At 45.2% G+C, this 19,263-nt stretch overlaps 1 protein-coding gene across 2 annotated transcripts in view; it reads left to right on the top strand.

Moving 5' to 3' along the window:
- The window catches only part of NARS2 (asparaginyl-tRNA synthetase 2, mitochondrial), a 76,130-nt gene that overhangs the window by 18,876 nt on the left and 37,991 nt on the right, over window positions 1-19,263 (top strand). For both annotated transcript variants that reach the window (XM_054164525.1, XM_054164526.1), the window contains exons 5-6: window positions 959-1,039; window positions 14,426-14,517. In XM_054164525.1, coding sequence (XP_054020500.1) covers window positions 959-1,039; window positions 14,426-14,517 — 173 coding nt within the window. The remainder of the gene's footprint in view (window positions 1-958; window positions 1,040-14,425; window positions 14,518-19,263) is intronic.

The following is a 19,263-nucleotide window of genomic DNA, read 5'->3' on the forward strand; positions in this document are numbered from 1 at the left end:
TTCAGAAATACCTTCAGGATGGTAGAATTGTGGGGATTGGAGGAGACCTCAGAAAAGGACCTAGTCAAACTCTTCTGCTGAGGCAAGAGTCTCCTAGGGAGAGCTGCATGGGATAGTGTCCAGGCAGATTTTGAATCTCTTCAGAGGAGACTCCACAACCTATCTGGGCAGCCTGTTTGCAACCTATCTGGGCAGCCTGTTCCAGTGCTGTGGCACTGTCAAAGGAAAGAAGTTTTCCCACACATTTAGATGGAACCTCCTGTGTTCCAGTTTGTGCCAGTTGCCCCTTGCTCTGTTTCTGGGCACCGCTGGAAAGAGTCTGGCCCCATCCTCTTGACCCCTGCCCAGAGAAGAGGCACTCTTCATACAACCTTCCTAGTTTCAGAGCCCAGCTGTTATGAGCTGTTAAATGAATGAATAATTCTCCAGGTACTTGTAGGATGACCAAGCCAGAGTACACATATATGATGTCTCTTAAAACCAGTTTGACTTTAATATCTCAGAAGATCTGAGGTGGGACTGACATTTTCATGGTAGTTAGGTGTTTTTAAGGCCTCTCTCCCATGGAGAACACTAAGAGAGAGTATCCTCTGCCTAACCATCATCATCTGAAAAGCTGGAAGAAACTGAAATATTGAAGCTGTAGGATTGAATTTGATTGAAACTGCCCTAAAATATAAAAACAGTGAGAAGCAAGAGGAATAGTATGGAGATGAGCAGCTGCAAAACCCCACAGTAAAAGCAGAAACTTTATTACTTTATGAAACATGGGTTTGTAAATCATACCAGCTTTTAGTTAGTCCTCTGTCCATATGAGGCAGAAGTTGCCTATGAGAGTACATGTGCTGTCCTGCCTGGGGACTAATTGCTCAGCTATCAAGTGTGCTGGTTGATAGTATCCTTGAAGCTGCTGGTTTGTATCTTCAGCTAGTTCCCTTTAGCCTTCTTTCTGTTCCAGGATAATGGCTACGTGCATATTCATACCCCCATCATTACATCAAATGACTGTGAAGGTGCTGGGGAGCTCTTTCAAATTGAGGTAAGTTGGGCTGCCTAAAGTTTGTTTTGATTTGTGCTTGCAAAGCAGTTCTGTAGGTTGTTAAAGGCTAGAGGAAATGTTTGTCTTTACAAAGCCTTTCCTTCACGTACTTCTGTACATGTGTTTGTTTACTTTTTGATACAGCAGTTCTTTGCTGAAGCTGGTAATTCAGGCACAGTTAAACAGATGCATTACTATAATTTAAATTGCTGCTTTGTGCTTTAGTCAGCACCTTTTATACTGATGAGGTTTTTCTGTCCCTGGTGCTTTGGAAAAGTGTACAAAGGAAAACAGAGTGAAATAGAAGATCTTGGTAAATGGAGACATGTGATCACAAGAGCCCAAGAGATAGGATCACGGTATCACAGTATCACCAAGGTTAGAAGAGACCTCAAAGATCATCAAGTCCAACCTGTCACCACAGACCTCATGACTAGACCATGGCACCAAGTGCCACATCCAATCCCCTCTTGAACACCTCCAGGGACGGTGACTCCACCACCACCCTGGGCAGCACATTCCAATGACGAACGACTCGCTCAGTGAAGAACTTTCTCCTCACCTCAAGCCTAAACTTCCCCTGGTGCAGCTTGAGACTGTGTCCTCTTGTTCTGGTGCTGGTTGCTAGAGAGAAGAGACCAACCCCTTCCTGGCTACAACCATCCTTCAGGTAGTTGTAGAGAGCAATGAGGTCACCCCTGAGCCTCCTCTTCTCCAGGCTAAACAATCCCAGCTCCCTCAGCCTCTCCTCACAGGGCTGTGCTCAAGGCCTCTCCCCAGCCTTGTTGCCCTTCTCTGGACACGTTCAAGTGTCTCAACGTCCTTCCTAAACTGAGGAGCCCAGAACTGGACACAGGACTCAAGGTGTGGCCTAACCAATGCAGAGTACAGGGGCACAATGACCTCCCTGCTCCTGCTGGCCACACTATTCCTAATGCAGGCCAGGATGGCTGCTGGCTCATGTTTAGGCGGCTGTCAATCAGCAGGGATGGGACAGTCAGGACAGCCTATTACACACAAATATTTCTTAACTTTGAAATGAAGAATGTAATTTACCTTGAGATAGCTCCCTCAAAGAAAGTCAGCAATACTCAAAACTCCTTTTCACCCATATATGAATTCCTGCCTACAAGCTGCTCCTGTTTTATGTTGGAGTTATCCCCCAGTGTTGCCAAGTCTCCCTAGTCATCTGCCAAATTACTGCCACATTCTCTCACAGTATAACTAAGGTTGGAAGAGACCCCAAGGATCATCAAGTCCAACTTGTCTCCACAGACCTCATGACTAGACCATGGCACCAAGTGCCATGTCCAATCCCCTCTTGAACACCTCCAGGGACGGTGACTCCACCACCTCCCTGGGCAGCACATTCCAATGGCGAACGACTCGCTCAGTGAAGAACTTTCTCCTCACTTTGAGTCTAAACCTCCCCTGGCACAGCTTGAGACTGTGTCCCCTTGTTCTGGTGCTGGTTGCCTGCCTCTTGTTACATGAAGTCCTTCATATCTTGGGTCAACACCTCCTATGAAACATAAATACACTTATAACCACTAGGATCTTCCCCCCATGTCTCTCATAGTTCCTAACCCCTGTATGTATAAATCCTTTTTTATTTCATAGAATCATAGAATTGTTGCGGTTGGAAAAGACCTCTGAGTCCAACCATCAGCCTAGCACCACCATGGCCATTGAATTGTGTCCCAAAATGCCATGTCCACACGTTTCTTGAACACCTCCAGGGATGGTGACTCCACCACCTCCCTGGGCAGCCTGTTCCAATGCCTGACCACTCATTCAGTGAAAGAAATTTTTCCTAATCTTCAATCTAAACATCCCTTGGCACAATTTCAGGCCATTTCCTCTTGTCACTTTATACTATGGAGAAGAGACCAGCCCCCACCTCAATCCAACCTACTTTCAGGGAGCTGTAGAGAGCATTGAGGTCTACCTTCAGCCTCCTTTTCTCCAAACTGAACAATCCCAGTTTCCTCAGACAGTCCTTATCAGACTTGTTCTCTAGACCTTTCTTCAGCTTTGTTGCCCTTCTTTGGACACTGTCCAGCACCTCAATGTCTTTGTTGTAGTGAGGGGCCCAAAACTGAACCAAATATTTGAGATGTGGCCTCACCAGTGCCAAGTACAGGGGGACAGTCACTTCCCTGCTCTTGCTGGCCGCACTGTTTGTGATCCAGGCCAGGAAGCTGCTGGCCTTCTTGGCCATATTTGAAATCCACTCTCCTGTTTCAGACAGTTGCATCCATTGCCACTTATGTTTACTGGCTCCAGCCTTGCTAGTGAAGCATCTGCAAGCCAAAGACAAGTTGTTGAGGCAGCAGTTGTTTGCTGCAGGATCTCATCTTTCGCCAACTACAGAGCCTCATGACAAAAAATACCTCTGTGTGCTCGTCTTTCAGGATCTCAAGGTCTAACCTGTGCTACTGGTGATTCCCTTCTAAACCAGTATGTGTGGCTCAGCCTTATGCTTGCTGGGACAATAGAGTTGATTAGCTAAACTAAATTGTTCCTCTTTAAATGAGATCTCTTAATGCTACCCAAAGGTTCGTTCAAGGCTGTTGCATGCAAATTAAGATATGAAAACAAGTGACACTTAATGATGAGAACATTACAGGGTTTGCAGCTGTACAGTGTGTTACATCTTTGGTACAAATTGTATCCACTTGAAAGCTGTAGAGGATGCAGGACTGCAGCGTAGGTGGCTGCTGGTAACAGAAGCACTGATGCAAATGTTGATTGAGGTGCCAAATTGCAAGTCTGAAACGTGGATAAACTGGATCTTAGCTCAGTGTTCAAGGCAAATCTCTAGCTCTCAAGTGTGATTGCTTAGGTAAGTAATACCTGTCTTGGAGAAATGTAATGGCAGCCCTGCTTGAATGGTGAGGAGTAAATGCTGAGTTGGATCCCATTTAATGGCCTGTGCCACAAGAAAAGAGCTTCAAAAATTCACTTGCTAGTGGGAAGTTCTCCCTGATTTCCTCTTTCTTGAGTACTGCTTCATTGTCTGGCCTAATTTAGGTCTTGGTTTTGTTTTTGCAAAGCTCTGTTCAGAATTAGCCTTGGCTAGCATAGGCCCAAGACCCAATGTTACCCTGTTGTGACCACTCCACAGGAGCAGTGACAGTGTTGCTTGACAGTGGAAGTCTGGGGAAGATTAAGCTTGTCTCAGGGCAGGCATGTGACACTGTCAGACATGAAAACAAGGGTGTGATATTTGCTACATAGCCAGGAATCTCTATATACTTTTAATCATACCAACCATCAAGACATTCCCTGTCTGCTGTATTCTGTCACTTTAAACTAGCCCTTAATTCACTGCTTGCACTGACTGAGGGAGAAAATAAATTCCTGTTCCTCTTATATTTCAGCAGCAGCCAAGAATTATGGTGATGGGAATCAGTGAAAGGAACTTGCGAATTAGAGTCTTCAGTGCAAAAGATGCCTAAATCCAGTACTGAAAGTTTTAAGACCTATCCTCCAGTTGCAAACAGAATGTGACTTGATGTCTTATTGCTCCCAAGTTTGTGGTAGTTACAATGCACCTGCTGCTTACAGGTTCCTTTTTCAGCCCCTTTGGTTTCTTTTTTCACTTTAGATCCCTTGAGCAGTGTCCAAAGCTGATAATCTCACCAGTTTAGCTATCCTGTATTGGGTAGAATAAGTTGAAAACTTGGGTTGAGTAGCCTGTATGTCCCACACAGAGGCTGTTTTTGCACCCATTGTGAACTGTTGCCTTTTAATAGCTGTCTTCTCCTGACTGGCACAATTTTAGTCCTCTGACTAATGTCTGATGGCTGCTCAGGCTCCTGCATTCCTTAGAAATGGTGGCAAGAGAGCAGGAATCTGGTTTTACATGAGACTTGAAGAGATGAAGGAAAAAGTAACTTGAGTTAGAAGAAAAAGGCTTTTTGAAGTCGTGTGATCTTTGATTCCTAGACCTCCTAATCCTGTAGGATTTGTTTGTTTATATGTTTCCTCATTATCTTTGTTTGGTTTTGGGTGTACTGATTAGTCTGTACTTAGTTTTGGCTGGGATGTTCTCATGCCAGGACTTTGGATTGGAGGAGAATCTCTTCCATCTCTTCTGGGCAAATCAATTCAGCTAAATAGTTTTAAAATGAAGTACTGTAACAATGAAAAGAGGTTGGTAAGCAGAGGGCATTTAAAATAAATCACAAGGTGGTAAGAACGCCGAAGAAATCTTCACAGTTGAGATTTTTCTGCACCTGAGAAATGTAGTCCTGAGGAAATGTTGGAGAAGAAACTGTTAGAGGTGTGAAAACAGCCAGTCAGACCATGACCCACAGGGAGAAGACTATCAGCAACACCAGCTTGTGAATTTCTGCACCCTTGAATGTGTCTGTGCCTCTGGTGGAGCCCTGGAGGGGGGAAGTATCTTGGTTTTGTGCTGCTTTCTTTAAAGCAAACTTACTGAAAACGCCAAAAAAGCTTTGAACACTGGAAGCTGAGTTTTAGCAGAATGCAAAGTAGGAGGAGGTAATTCTTATAATGGGGGAAGGCAGATCAGCAAGGGTGATTGATTTAATCTGAGAATCAGCAAGGGTGATTGATTTAATCTGAGAATCATTCCTCTGAACAAAGTATTTGCACCTCAAGGCAGATCCTTCCTTCACCTTCTTTTTTGTTGTTTTTTTTTTTGAAGTCTGCAGTCCTTAGCAGCTTGGTATATTGCAAGCACAAGCAGCTTTGTGTATTGCAAGCAGCCTTCTGGGGCTGCTTCCTAGGAAATCTGCCTTTCTTTTGTCTTTGTGACCCAGCTGCATGTCTGTTCCCTGCTATTTTCAGTAGCCTCCCACTCTGTCTGCAGTTTTGAAGGCTGCCTGCTTTCTGGGCCTCATGTTCTCTCTTTTCCACTTCACTCCCTGGGAAGTTTCCTTGTTTGACTGTCTTCAGCTGCTGTGGAGAAGGTGGAGGCTTCTCTACTCTCTGAAAGAGTGTTTTTGGCTCAAGATGCTCCAGCCAGTATGATGAGGCCCTGGAAAGCCACTTTTCCTGTGGCCCAGCTGCAGCCTTTTAATAGAACTCAGCATGCAATGAGTTAGAAAGCACAACAGCTGCATTGGCATTCACAGCTCCTTAAAGTAGATCTCAGATGTGTTTTCTACTGCCTGTGGCCTTACTCATTCCTCAGGACCTTGCTTTAAATGTAGGAAGTTCTGCACTCTACCTGTTAGCTCCATGGAATCATAAAATGGTGGGAAATGGAAGGTGCCTCCAGACAGTCCAACTCCCTGCCAAAGCATGGTCACCTAGGGCAGGTCACCCAGGAATGCATCCAGACAGGTCTTGAAAGTCTCTAATGAGGGAGATTCCACAACCTCTCTGGGCAGCCTGTTCCAGTGCTCCATCACTATTACAGTTACAGAAGTTTTTTCCTCATGATGATGTGGAACTTCCTGTGTTCCAATTTGTGTCCACTGCCCCTTGTCCTATCACAAGACACAATTGCAAAGAGACTGGCATGTTCTTGACATGCCAGTCTGTCAAAGATTTGTAAACATTAATATGTTCTTCTCTTAGTCTTCTCCAGACTAAACAGCCCCAGGTCTCAGCCTTTCCTCATCAGACAGATATTCCAGTCCCTTAATCATTCTCACAGCCATTCATTCTAGTATATCCCTGTCCCTCTTGAACTGGGGAGCCCAGAAGTGGACACAATGCTCTAGATATGGTCTCAGGTCAGAGCAGAAGGGAAGGAGAGCCTTCTCTGACCTGCTGGCCACACTTCTTAGTGTACCCTAGGATGCCATGGGCCTTCTTGGCCACACGGACACATTGCTGTCCCTTGGATAACTTGTTGTCCATCTCCAGCAGAGGTGGTATGTGTTATGCATCAGGCTTGTCTCTTCCCACATACTTCTGGGTGCTGTTTGACTGCACTCAGAGCGTGGAGCATGCTGTTTTACTATTTGACAGGACACTTGACTGTAAACCCAAATCCAGGTATTGTAAATAATCCAGGTATTGTTCTCCAAAATATTTCCAGAGATTGGACAGTGTTCGGCTTTTGGGGTTATTTTGCCACTTGCCCACAAGAGTGAGTGTAAAAGTTTTTAGATCCCTGAGGGGGGGATCCCTGCCTGTTCCACCAGTAGTATGTAACTGCTGGTAAAGCTGCAGAAACTCCCTCCTACCATTCCTTTGCTACTGCTGAAAAATAGCCTTGTCAGCACCAAGGAACGCTGGGATCTGCTGGAAAAAAACCCAAATGAAATGCAACAGTGTTAGCATCTGTCAGGTGTTTTCCCTTTTACAGATGTGTCACAATCTGGGAGACAGCCAGTCCCTGGGAGAATGAGACTTTAGAGGGGTGCTCAGCAGGGATCAGAATAAGCTGGAACTGATCTGAGGGAGGAGGACATGCTCCTGCATTTTCCAGCTCCCCCAGTTTTTGCTTCTTTGTACCTGGTTCATCACTGCCTGCAATTCCAGTCCATATTCATGAGATGTTTGTCTCAGCAGAGCCAGCTGCTGTTGCCCAATGCAGGTCCTGCACCTGATCAGAATTAGGACTGGAATTGTAAGGAAGACTCTGTGGAAGTTAGGAATTTTGCAGTGCTGGTCTAAAAGGTAAATTCAATCGTGTTTATAATGGGACATCATCGAATCATAGAATTTTTTTGCTTGGAAAAGACCTCAAAGACTGAGTACAACTGTCAACCTAACACCACTATAGTGACTAAACCATGTCTCAAACAGCCATGCCCACATGTTTCTTGAACACCTCCAGGGATGGTGACTCCACCACCTCCCTGGGAAGCCTGTTCCAATGCCTGACCACACTTTCAGTAAAGAAATGTTTCCTAATATCCAATCTAAACATCCCTTGGCACAATTTCAGGCCACTTCCTCTCATTCTGTCACCTGACACAAGGGGGAGGAGACCAATCCAACCTCACTCCAACCTCCTTTCAGGAAGTTGTAAAGAGCAATGAGATCTCCCCTCAGCTTCCTGTTCTCTAGACTAAACAATTGTGAGTTACTTCAGCTGCTCCTCATAAGACTGGTTCTCTAGACCCTTCACTGGCTTTGCCCTTCTCTGGAGATGCTCCCTCACCTCAGTGTCCTTCTTGTAGTGAGGTGCTCAAAACTGAACACGATGTTCAGGGTGCAGCCTCACCACTGCAGAAGACAGGTCCAGATTACAGACATGATGCTGTGAAACTTCAGCAGTTGGTTTTGTGGGCCTGGGCTAGAACTACAGTGCTGATTTCTCTGAGCTTTTCAAGTCTTCTCTGATCCCTTTGTGCATGTAGCTTGCACAGAGTGAAAGACAGAATCAAACGGTTTATGCTCTCCTGAAGCTAGTTGCCTCAAGTAAAAGTTAATATAAGACTGACATCAAAGGGAATAACTTTAAATTAAATCATTAGACATTTGAGGAGATGGAAACAAAACAGGTACTAAATCCAGTTGTTCTCGTATTTAGAATGAGAATAAAAAGCCTTTGATGTTGACATCAAATCCTGGTACGTTTACTCTGAGACACTAAAATGCTTCGTTTACTGTGAGACACTAAAATGCTTCATACAGATTCCCCCTCCCTCTTTCCCCGTTGTAATTTGAGTAGTTTTTGACTAGAGAATGGAGAGAACTTGAAAGCAAGCACATTATTCCCCGCTAATCTTTTATCAAGCAGGTGTTTTGGGATTGGGAAGTGCAAGAGAAGCCCTATCTATTGAAATTAAAAGCACCACAATGTTGTCACTTCGTTTTGTTAGTCATGGACATGAAAAACAATCTCACTCAGTGTCAGCTGTCAAGAGAGAGCATCACCTACCATTTATTTCTTGTCTTCTACCAGTGGCTGTGGTTGTTTATTATAAAGAAACAAGCTTTGTCTAAAAATCTGACCTTAAATCTGGGACACACACACCTGAAATCGCTGGCCTTGATCCTGTGCCTAAGTGTGAAGTGGAGGAACCAACATCTTTATACATGTGAAATGTAAAGCTGCTAGTTATGGGATATCTCCTTGCTGAAAGGTCCCCTTGTGAAGGAAAAGGGAGGCATTTCATTTTCCTTGTGTGGCAAGTGGATTCACTCTGCAGTTCACAACACTTGTTCATCAAGCTTCATTTCAAAATGAGGGATAGGAAGTGGGCAGCAGGCAATCATATCATGATGGAGGAGTGAAATATTATCTCTATATTGCCATGGTCACTCTTCACCTTCTATTGGATGCCATCCAGGAGCTGCTCACAGTGCAGACCCATGTCTTGGGAGCTCTCTGTAGGCTCTCAATCTGGCTCCAGGTTTTTTAAAGTCTAGTTGAGCTGTGGACTTTCTCATACTCTTCCTCCAGTCACTTACTGTTGTGTCTATTTTCCTTTTGCATCCCTGAGATTACATCTGATTTGGAGAATGAAAAATGACACAGAGGCATTACAAATAAACCAAGCTCCAGCTCCTGGAGACAGCTGTATCCTGTTTGTGGACCTGGGAAGAAGATTTCATGGCTGATTTCTTCTGTTCTTTTCCTGCTTCCAGTCTGTCTCTTTCTTGTTGTTTAGAAGTTGCATCCTACAGGATTAGGTGGGATTTTTCACTGGTGGAATATGGAATGTAGCTGAACTAAGCTTGCAGTAGGAGAAACTTGAGTGGCCCATGACTCTTCAGTGTTCTGGCTGTGATTCTGGGACTGTGATGTATGGATGTTTGTATATTTATTAATACCCTTATTGTTTTTGAGCAAATACTCTAAGTTTATTTGAAGAAAACAATAGGGCCCTGCTTCTGCATCCTTGGGTTTTGTTGTTTGGGGTTTTTAGAACTGCAAAACCTAGGGAACAAAGGAAGCAGTCCTGGGGTTGTAACCACCAGTTGTCACATTTTCATTGATCTCTGTGAAGCAAGGCAAGCTTGCTCTTTTCCTTAATGTGATGCTGAGGAGAGATAAAACTGCCTTGTGATCTAAGATCTTTGGCAGTCTCTGTTTTATCTCTGTGATGAGCAGCAGAGCTTTTTAAGAACAGAAACAACACCTTCCATCTCATTGAGAAAAATGGCAGGTCGCAGTATATCAAAGGCGGGCAAACCCACCTGGTCCTTGTGACAAAGCAGGCTGGGGAGCAGGGTGTCTGGAGACAGTGACATACTTAGCTGAGCTAGCAACACTTGGCACAACTCCTGGACTCTATGCTTTGAAAAGTGGGTATTCCAAACTTACCTCAGAAGAAAGCAGTCATTTGGAAGTGAATGTAGGTCAACCCAACCTCAGCTTCACAGATTTCTTTCCACCTTTCTCCTGAGCCTTTTACTCCTCCAAAGCTTAGGGATGACATTGAAATATAGAAAATGCTGGAACAAAAATCTCATTTATCTTCAAGTTTTCTTAAAAGTCAGAGAAATCATCTAATCAATCTCACTTCTCTCTAGCTCAGTTAGAGCAAGTTGCTCAGAACTCTGTCCTGCTGCGTTTTGGGAACAGGTTGCCCAAAGAGGTGGTGGATGCCCCATCCCTGGAAGTTTTTAAGGCCAGGATGGATGTGGCTCTGGGCAACCTGATCTAGTGGAAAGTGTCCCTGCCCATGGCAGTGGGGGTTGGAACTAGATGATCCTTGAGGTCCCTTCCAACCCTGACAATTCTGTGATTCTGTGAATGTCTTCCCAGATGGAGATTTTGCATCCTCTCAGTGCAACCTGTTCTAGTCTTTGACCACCCTCACAGTAAATAAAGTATATATTCTTGTTTTTAGATGAAATTTCAACTGTCTGATTTAAAATTGATGCCCATTGCCTCTTTTCCTCTCAGCGAGCACAGCTGAGATGAGTGTGGTACATTCTTCATTCACTTCCAGGAGGTATTTCTACCACAAGGATAAGATCCCACCTGAGCCTTCTCTTCTCCATGCTGAACAGTCCCATCTTGCTCAGCCTCTCTTCATATAAAAGATGCTCTGGTCCATTTGCCATTATTTGTGGCCCTTTGCTGGACTCAACTGAGTGTGCCCACATCTCTTGTACTGGGGGTACAAGGACTTCACCCAGCAGGGACTCACCTGGTGAGTCCCTGGCTACACATTGTAGGGTCCAGATATGGATTGTTCCACTGGGATCTCGCTTGGTAGAAGCTTTTCTGAGTTAATTAGCTAAAAGTGAACTAGGTGCTGCTTTCACCAAGGGGAGCTGCACATCCTAGTAACTCAGCCATGAACTCTATTTGGAGAGTAATGGAAAGGAGCTTTAAAACCGCTAAAAATGTTTGAGACATTTCCTTTTCTGGCTGCAGCTTGACTTTGCTGCTGCTTACAGTATCTTAAAAATTTGGAGGACTTACCTTTCTTAAAGAGGGGAAAATGAGCTTGTCTCTTTCATCCCAAGACCACTTATTCTACAAAATGTTAGAACTGTTTGATTTTTCAAAACTAAAGGGGTGAACCTTGGTTTAGGGGTGAACCTTGTAGAGTAGGGTCATCAGTTGGACTTGGTGATCCCGAGGGTCTTTTCCAACCTGAACATTTCTGTGACTCTGATCCTGAGTCACCAGTGCTGTGCAGAGGGGAGGGATACATGACCTGCTGGCAGTGCTCTGTCCAAAATATCTCAAGAGGCTGGTGACTTTCTTTGCCCATGATGTCTCCTTGCAGTCACAGATACAAGGACAAAACTTTTCTTTGTGAGACACTGGAACAGTTTGCCCCAAGAGGTTGTGGATGCTCCATCCCTGGAAATGTTCAAGGCCAGGTTGGATGCAGCTTTGAGCAGCCTGGTCTGGAGAAAAGTGTCCCTGGTCACTACAGCAAGGTTGGAACTAGCTGGTCTTTAAGGTTCCTTCCAACCCAAACCGTTCTATGATTCATGATAGGATTATGGCCAGCTTGGTGTCTGCAAGAGATGTGGTAAGGCACGGTCCTTATGCTCAAACGATTTTCAAGTACTTCACACAGAGGTCTTCTGATTTTCCTTTTGTGCCTGTAAATTAACTGCCCCAAATATGCTGTCACTTTAATGGGACTGTTTTAGGGTGGGGTTTTTTTCATAATGAAACACAGAACTTGCTAAATTTTCCATTACTCTTAGTTTTTATATGCTTAAATTATCTGAAGACCTGAAAAAATATGCAAAAGCTGCAGTGAAACAGTTTGGCTTTCAGTGCCTATATAATGTGTAAGCAGTGATGTTTCTAACTCCACATTATTTCAGTTCTGCTCTTTGTGAGGACTGAAGGACAAGTCCTAAGAGCACATTGCATTTCCTTTTTGCCTTAGTTTTTTTCTGAGTAGTGTTTGTCATTTTACAATGGAAACAAATTCATTTACCCATGAAAAGGAAATAACACTACTTCTAAAAGTCTTTGCTAGAAGTCAGTGCACCTGACATGGAAAATATTCTTCCATTTTCTCATCACGCTTGAAATTGAATTTTCAAGGTAATGCTGTGTGAGGGCTCGAACTTCCAAACAGTAGAGATTCTTCTCTTCCCCCTCACAATTCCTCTTGGGAGGAAAGAGTGAAAATTCAGTACTTCATAGAAACTGGGACCCTGCTTTTGTATGTTGCTGGGGAAAACGTTCTTCAACAGGCATTCCAGAGGGATTTTCATTTTGTACATCTGCATTTCCTAGAAACCTGAGTTGTGGTTTCTCTATCACAGTATCACTAAGGTTGGAAGAGACCTCAAAGATCATCGAGTCCAACCTGTCACCACAGACCTCATGACTAGACCATGGCACCAAGTGCCATGTCCAGTCCCCTCTTGAACACCTCCAGGGATGGTGACTCCACCACCTCCCTGGGCAGCACATTCCAATGACAAACTACTCTCTCAGTGAAGAACTTTCTCCTCACCTTGAGCCTAAACTCCCCTGGTGCAGCTTGAGACCGTGTCCTCTCGTTCTGGTGCTGGTTGCCTGGGAGAAGAGACCAACCCCTTCCTGGCTACAACCACCTTTCAGGTAGTTGTAGAGGGCAATAAGGTCTCCCCTGAGCCTCCTCTTCTCCAGGCTAAACAACCCCAGCTCCCTCAGCCTCTCTTCATAGGGCTTGTGCTCAAGGCCTCTCCCCAGCCTCACTGCCCTTCTCTGGACACATTCAAGTGTCTCAATGTCCTTCCTAAACTGAGGAGCCCAGAACTGGACACAGTACTCAAGGTGTGGCCTAACTAATGCAGAGTACAGGGCCACAATGACTTCCCTGCTCCTGCTGGCCACACTATTCTTGATACAGGCCAGGATGCCATTGGCCTTCTTGGCCACCTGGGCACACTGCTGGCTCATGTTTAGGCAGCTGTCAATCAAAGGCAAGGGGTAGGAAGAGCCACATATTCTTTTACTTTTGTATGCACTTTTACTGCCAACAAATCTGATGGAGAGCAACTGAAGAAGCTGGGGATGGTTAGTTTGTAAAGGAGGAGGCTGAGAGGAGACCTCATTGCTGTCTGCAGCTACCTGAAAGGCCATTGTGGAGAGGCTGCTGCTGGGCTCTTCTCACAGGTAATTAGTGATAGAACAAGAGGGAATGGCCTCAAGATGCCACTGCTTAGGTTTAGACTGGACAGTAGGAAAAAAGTTTTCATGGCAAGAGTGGTCAGGCACTGGAATGGGCTGACCACAGGGAGGTGTTTGAGTCACCAACCCTGGATGTGTTTAAAGGTTGTTTGATTGTGATGCTTGGGAGTATGGTTTAGGAAGTGAACCTTGTACGGTAGGGTTATCACTTGGACTTCGTGATCCTTAGGGTCTTTTCCAACCTAAATTCTTCTGTGATTCTGTGAAAGTTTAGGGCAAACAAACTCCATGAAACTCATCTTAACATGGAGAGACTGGGGAAGAGAAGATTGAGAGGGGATTTTCTCAATGCTTATCAATATCTAAAGGGTAGCTGTCAAGAGGATAGGGACAGGTTCATGCCACTGGTGCCCAGTGGCAAGGGGCAACTGCCACAAACTGGGAGACAGGAAGTTCCACCTAAACATCTGGAAAAACTTCTTCCCTTTGAGAGTGCCAGAGCACTGGAACAGGCTGCATGGAGGGGCTGTGGAGTCTTCTCTGGACATGATTCTGAGCAATCTGCTTTAGGTGACCCTGCTTTAGCAGAGGGGTTGGACTAGGTGATCTCCAGAGGTCACTTCCAACCCCCACCATTCTGTGGCTTGCACTCAGCTGAATTAACTGATTGCTGGTGATCCAATTTGTGAGCCCTGTTAGTTCTTTCAGACGTGTCCAAGTTTTGCTGGTGACACTGGGGATGCATGCCCACTGTCTTGTTCTGCAAGTTGTTGTACTTATGTCCTATATCCTCATAGGTCACTGAAAATGGAGGTGGGAACTGTGGTGTTTCATAAGCTAGGAGCTATTCTTTTTATTCAAATACCAATAGTCTGACTTCTTGCTCTCTTTTTGATTTGCAGACCTCAAAAGAGGCAAAAGAAAAGACCCAGTTCTTCAATGTGCCTGCCTTCCTGACAGTTTCTGGCCAGCTCCACTTGGAAGTGATGGCAGGGTGAGCAAAAAGAGAACTTCTTGGCTTGGTCTATGGAACCATCTCATTTGGTATTTGTCTCGGTCCAGAGAGGGAAAGAGACTCAGTTCTTTTGAATATTCCCGTGTCATGAAATTAGAGGCACAAGCGAGGCCAAAATATCAACAGTGAGGCTATTTATTAACAGACTAAAGTGGATGGAACAGAAGGAGGGAGAGAGGGAGTTTAAAAATAGAAACAGGGAGAAGAGGGAGAGCAGGAAAGGGATTATATTACCATTGGTCAGAGGTGGAGAGAGAGAGAGGTTTTAGAGTCCAAGTTCTTTTGTGTTGCCCCGTGATGTTTCCAGCATGCGGTGTCACAGTCGTCTTCTGCTCTGCCAGTATCGCTCGAGTCTTTTTATACAGTTTTTAGTCCTTAGGTATGTGTCCAGCTATTGGCCCCCAGGAAATCTTCCTGTGTATTCCTTCTGTTTGTACAGGGGTCAGGAGGGAGGAGGGGGCCTCCACCCTGCCCACACACATAATACACATCAGGGGCCAGGTGGTGAATCCATTGTCTCACCATCCTGTCTTTCCAGGGTACTGGATGGGTGGAGATGATCTTGTCTTATGCATAGTCCAGAGAGTATGGATGGCAGTGGTATCTGCCCATTGCTGTCAGGGCAGCTGCAGTATGGTGAGCAATCTTTATCCTTTTTAGGGCACATCTCAGTTCATGATACAATCACAAGGTGATTTTCATCCAGGATTTGTAGACAGGATTCCTACAGTATTTTTACCTCATCAAAGAATGTAGCAAGCAGCAATGGCTGGATGGTGGTGTGAGAGGACAGCCTCAGCAGGGGAAAATTAAGTTGCTTTTTAATTTTGGTCTATGAACTATTTTTAAATATTTGGAGTCTCCTTCTGCTTGCCATGGGTTGGGAATATTGGATGGCTAATCCTGTCTATAGGATTCTTGCTAATAATTGTAATGCCCTAAGTGTATTCCTGTGGCATGTCTCAGCAAGAAAATCTTTTGGGCTATCACATTGCTTTCCTCTTTTCTCCATTTTTCCCTTAAGCTGCTTTTTTTCAGTCTTCCTTGTGTGTTTCTTCCTTCAATTTTCAGTTCTCCTGTTTCATGGCTTTCAAACTTGATGCATATAAAAATAAAATCATAGAATGGTTTAGTAGGTACCTTTAAAGATAATCTAGTCTTATCCCCCTGCTCTAAGCAGGGACATCCCCAACTAGATCAGGTTGCTCAGAGCCCCATCAAGCATAACGTTGAAGGTTTTCAGGAATGGGACATGTATCTCTTCTTTGGGTAACCTGGGCCAGTGTTTCACCACCCCATTGTAAAAAATTTCTTCCTAATATCTAGTCTTACAGGCCTGTCAGCCTGACCTCAGTGCCAGGCAAGGTTATGGAAGAGGTCATCTTGAGTGCAGTCACACAAAACTTACAGGATGGCCAAGGGCTCAGGCCCAGCCAGCATGGATCTAGGAAGGGCAGGTCCTGCCTGACCAACCTGATCTCCTTCTGTGATCAGGTGACTGCCTGGTGGATGTGGGGAGGCCTGTGGATGTAGTCTACCTGGACCTCAGCAAGGCCTTTGACACCGTTCCCCATAGCAAACTCCTGGCCAAGCTGTCAGCCCATGGCTTGGATGGGAGCACACTGCGATGGGTTAGGAACTGGCTGGAGGGCCGAGCCCAGAGAGTGGTAGTGAATGGTGCCACATCCAGCTGGCAGCCAGTCACTAGTGGTGTGCCCCAGGGATCAGTGCTGGGCCCCATGCTCTTTAACATCTTCATTGATGATCTGGATGAGGGCATTGAGTCCATCATCAGTAAATTTGCTGATGACACCAAGCTGGGGGCAGGAGTTGATCTGCTGGAGGGTAGAGAGGCTCTGCAGAGGGACCTGGACAGGCTGGGCAGATGGGCAGAGTCCAAGGGCATGAGATTGAACACATCCAAGTGCCAGGTTCTGCACATTGGCCACAACAACCCCATGCAGAGCTACAAGCTGGGGTCAGAGTGGCTGGAGAGCAGCCAGGCAGAGAGGGACCTGGGGGTACTGGTTGATGGTAGGCTGAACATGAGCCTGCAGGGTGCCCAGGCAGCCAGGAGGGCCAATGGCATCCTGGCCTGCATCAGGAACAGTGTGGCCAGCAGGAGCAGGGAGGTCATTCTGCCCCTGTACACTGCACTGGTTAGGCCACACCTTGAGTCCTGTGTCCAGTTCTGGGCCCCTCAGTTTAGGAAGGATGTTGACTTGCTGGAACGAGTCCAGAGAAGGGCAATGAAGTTGGTGAGGGGTTTGGAACACAAGCCCTATGAGGAGAGGCTGAGGGAGCTGGGGTTGCTTAGCCTGGAGAAGAGGACACTCAGGGGTGACCTTATTGCTCTCTACAACTACCTGAAGGGAGGTTGTAGCCAGGCAGAGGTTGGTCTCTTCTCTCAGACAACCAGCACCAGAACAAGAGGACACATTCTCAGGCTGCACCAGGGGAGGTTTAGGCTGGAGGTTAGGAAGAAGTTCTACACAGAGAGAGTGATTGCACATTGGAATGGGCTGCCCGAGGAGGTGGTGGAGTCACCATCATTGGAGGTGTTCAGGAGGAGACTTGATAGGGTGCTTGGTGCCATGGGTTAGTTGTTTGGGTGGGTTGGATTGGTTGATGGGTTGGACATGATGATCTTGAAGGTCTCTTCCAACCTGGTCTGGTCTATTCTATTCTATTCTATTCTATTCTATTCTATTCTATTCTATTCTATTCTATTCCATTAAAAGCTATCCCAGTCAAATAGTTAATATTGACTTAGATTTAAAAAATATATCCTTAAGGTTTTAATGCTAATATGTCACTGAGCTTGTGAGGGCTGAGAGTGTCGGTCTGTCAGAGACAGTTCCCTTTAATTAGGAGGTTTGATCCTCTTCTATGCTGATATTTCCCAATAAATTAGCTAGATCAGGACATTAAACAGATGGAGTGAAATCAGCACACTCCCTTGTTTTCAGCCAGAGTTTTCTGAGCACTTGCAGCCCGGATTCCCCTGAGATGTGGTACTTCAGCCAAAACACTGCTTGCCAGCTGAAAGGCTGATAAAACCTGTCAGAGACCAGATCTCAGACAAGCAGCACTGAAGTTTGCCACTTGCTAAGGGGATGTGTCAGTCACTTGCTGTGACTTTGTTAGTTGCTGTCCAGTGCAAGTCTTCTGAAGAGGGATTAAATCCTAGCTTTAGAAAATGGGAACTCCCTTTTCATGTGAAGGTTCTGGTGAGTATTTCTTACAGTATTTGCTGTTCATGCCTCATATCCACTGTTGAGAACCAGTGTTTCTTAATTTAATCACTGTTGCACAGCTTAATTGGCTGCTGGCAAATATCTGCAGCGAAATTATTCAAAGGGCAAGCTTTGCCTATAAATCAAAAGGTATAAATTTCTTCAGAAAGCTGTTTTCTGCCTGGCTTGTTTCCTCTGAGGGACACTGTCTCTCTTCTCAGACCATCTAGACTCTGGCTGGATAGGATATTTTTCCTGTGGTTCCTTGGCTGCTGTGACAGAAGCACAGGTCACCTGGCAGCCAGAGTCTGGTGCGTCATCCCAAATATTAGCTGGGGAAAGTTAATGAGGAAAAAGAGGTTTGTTTAACTGTAGGGGTGAAGGAGTTTTGAATACCTGAAAGATGCTGGGACGTCATGCATCTGCACACGTTAGACCTAATTGACTGTCACATGCTGTGACCTTTATTGAAAGGCGCAACTCCACAAATCAAATGAGTCCAAAGGAAATGTATGGATTGTAATGATTAACCTGCAACACAGTCTCCCTCTCCTGCATCAGTCTGTTCCTTTTAAATAGCACACAGCCTGATCTGGGAGGGAGCAGAAGGCTCATCTGGGCAGATGCAAAACCTGTCTGCTAAATGTTTTTTCCACTGATAACACTCAGGTGCACCTTGCTCGCTGAGGATGAATAACAGAATCGATGTCCTTCAGCCTGCAGGACATTACATTGCAGCTTCATGTTCCTGCTTTGCAGTAGAGTTCTTACAGGCATTTTAAATGGATCCAGTGCCATCTACATTTAGATAAGCTGTGTTTATTCACTGTGGGACATAGCTGGTCTGTGAACCTGCCCTTTTTACTTTTGTTTTTGTTTTATTTAATCACACTGACTTTTTGAAGCCTACCGCTCAGGTGGTTATGAATCCCTTCAGTCTTCAAAAGCAGATCTAGCTCTTCTAGTTGCAGAAGCACCATAGTGATGCTTGGCTATGATGAAATTGAGACCAGCCCTGCAGAAAAGTGGGAGTCTTTCTGCCCTCAAAACAAACATTCTGGTCTCCCCAGTAAGCAAAGCCATGAAAACAGTAAAGATTTAGGTGGTATGGATTTAATCTTGTGACATTTATCCTTTGTTTTAGTCAGACTAAATCTTTAATGCCCCAAAATGGAACTGTTCTTCAGAGATTCCCTCTGTCAAAAATTACCTTTATTATTGACTTGCCACAGTCATAAGTCTTTCAGGAACAACTGGTCCCTGACAATTTCTGGCTGGAGACCAAGACAGAAAAGCTTCAGAGACCATTCCCCATCCATTCCTGGCCCATATCCTGTTGTGACTTGCTGTGGGACATGGGATTTCAAGAACATATCCTGCTGAAGGCCATTAGAAACCTGGGGTGGAACAGGATAGGTATGAGAGGCAGGGTAGAGAGGAACTTGTAGGGAACAGAATCACATAACATTTGGGGTTGGAAGGGACCTTG

Source organism: Dryobates pubescens, chromosome 10 (genome assembly GCF_014839835.1).
Source record: "Dryobates pubescens isolate bDryPub1 chromosome 10, bDryPub1.pri, whole genome shotgun sequence".
Classification (NCBI taxonomy): domain Eukaryota; kingdom Metazoa; phylum Chordata; class Aves; order Piciformes; family Picidae; genus Dryobates; species Dryobates pubescens.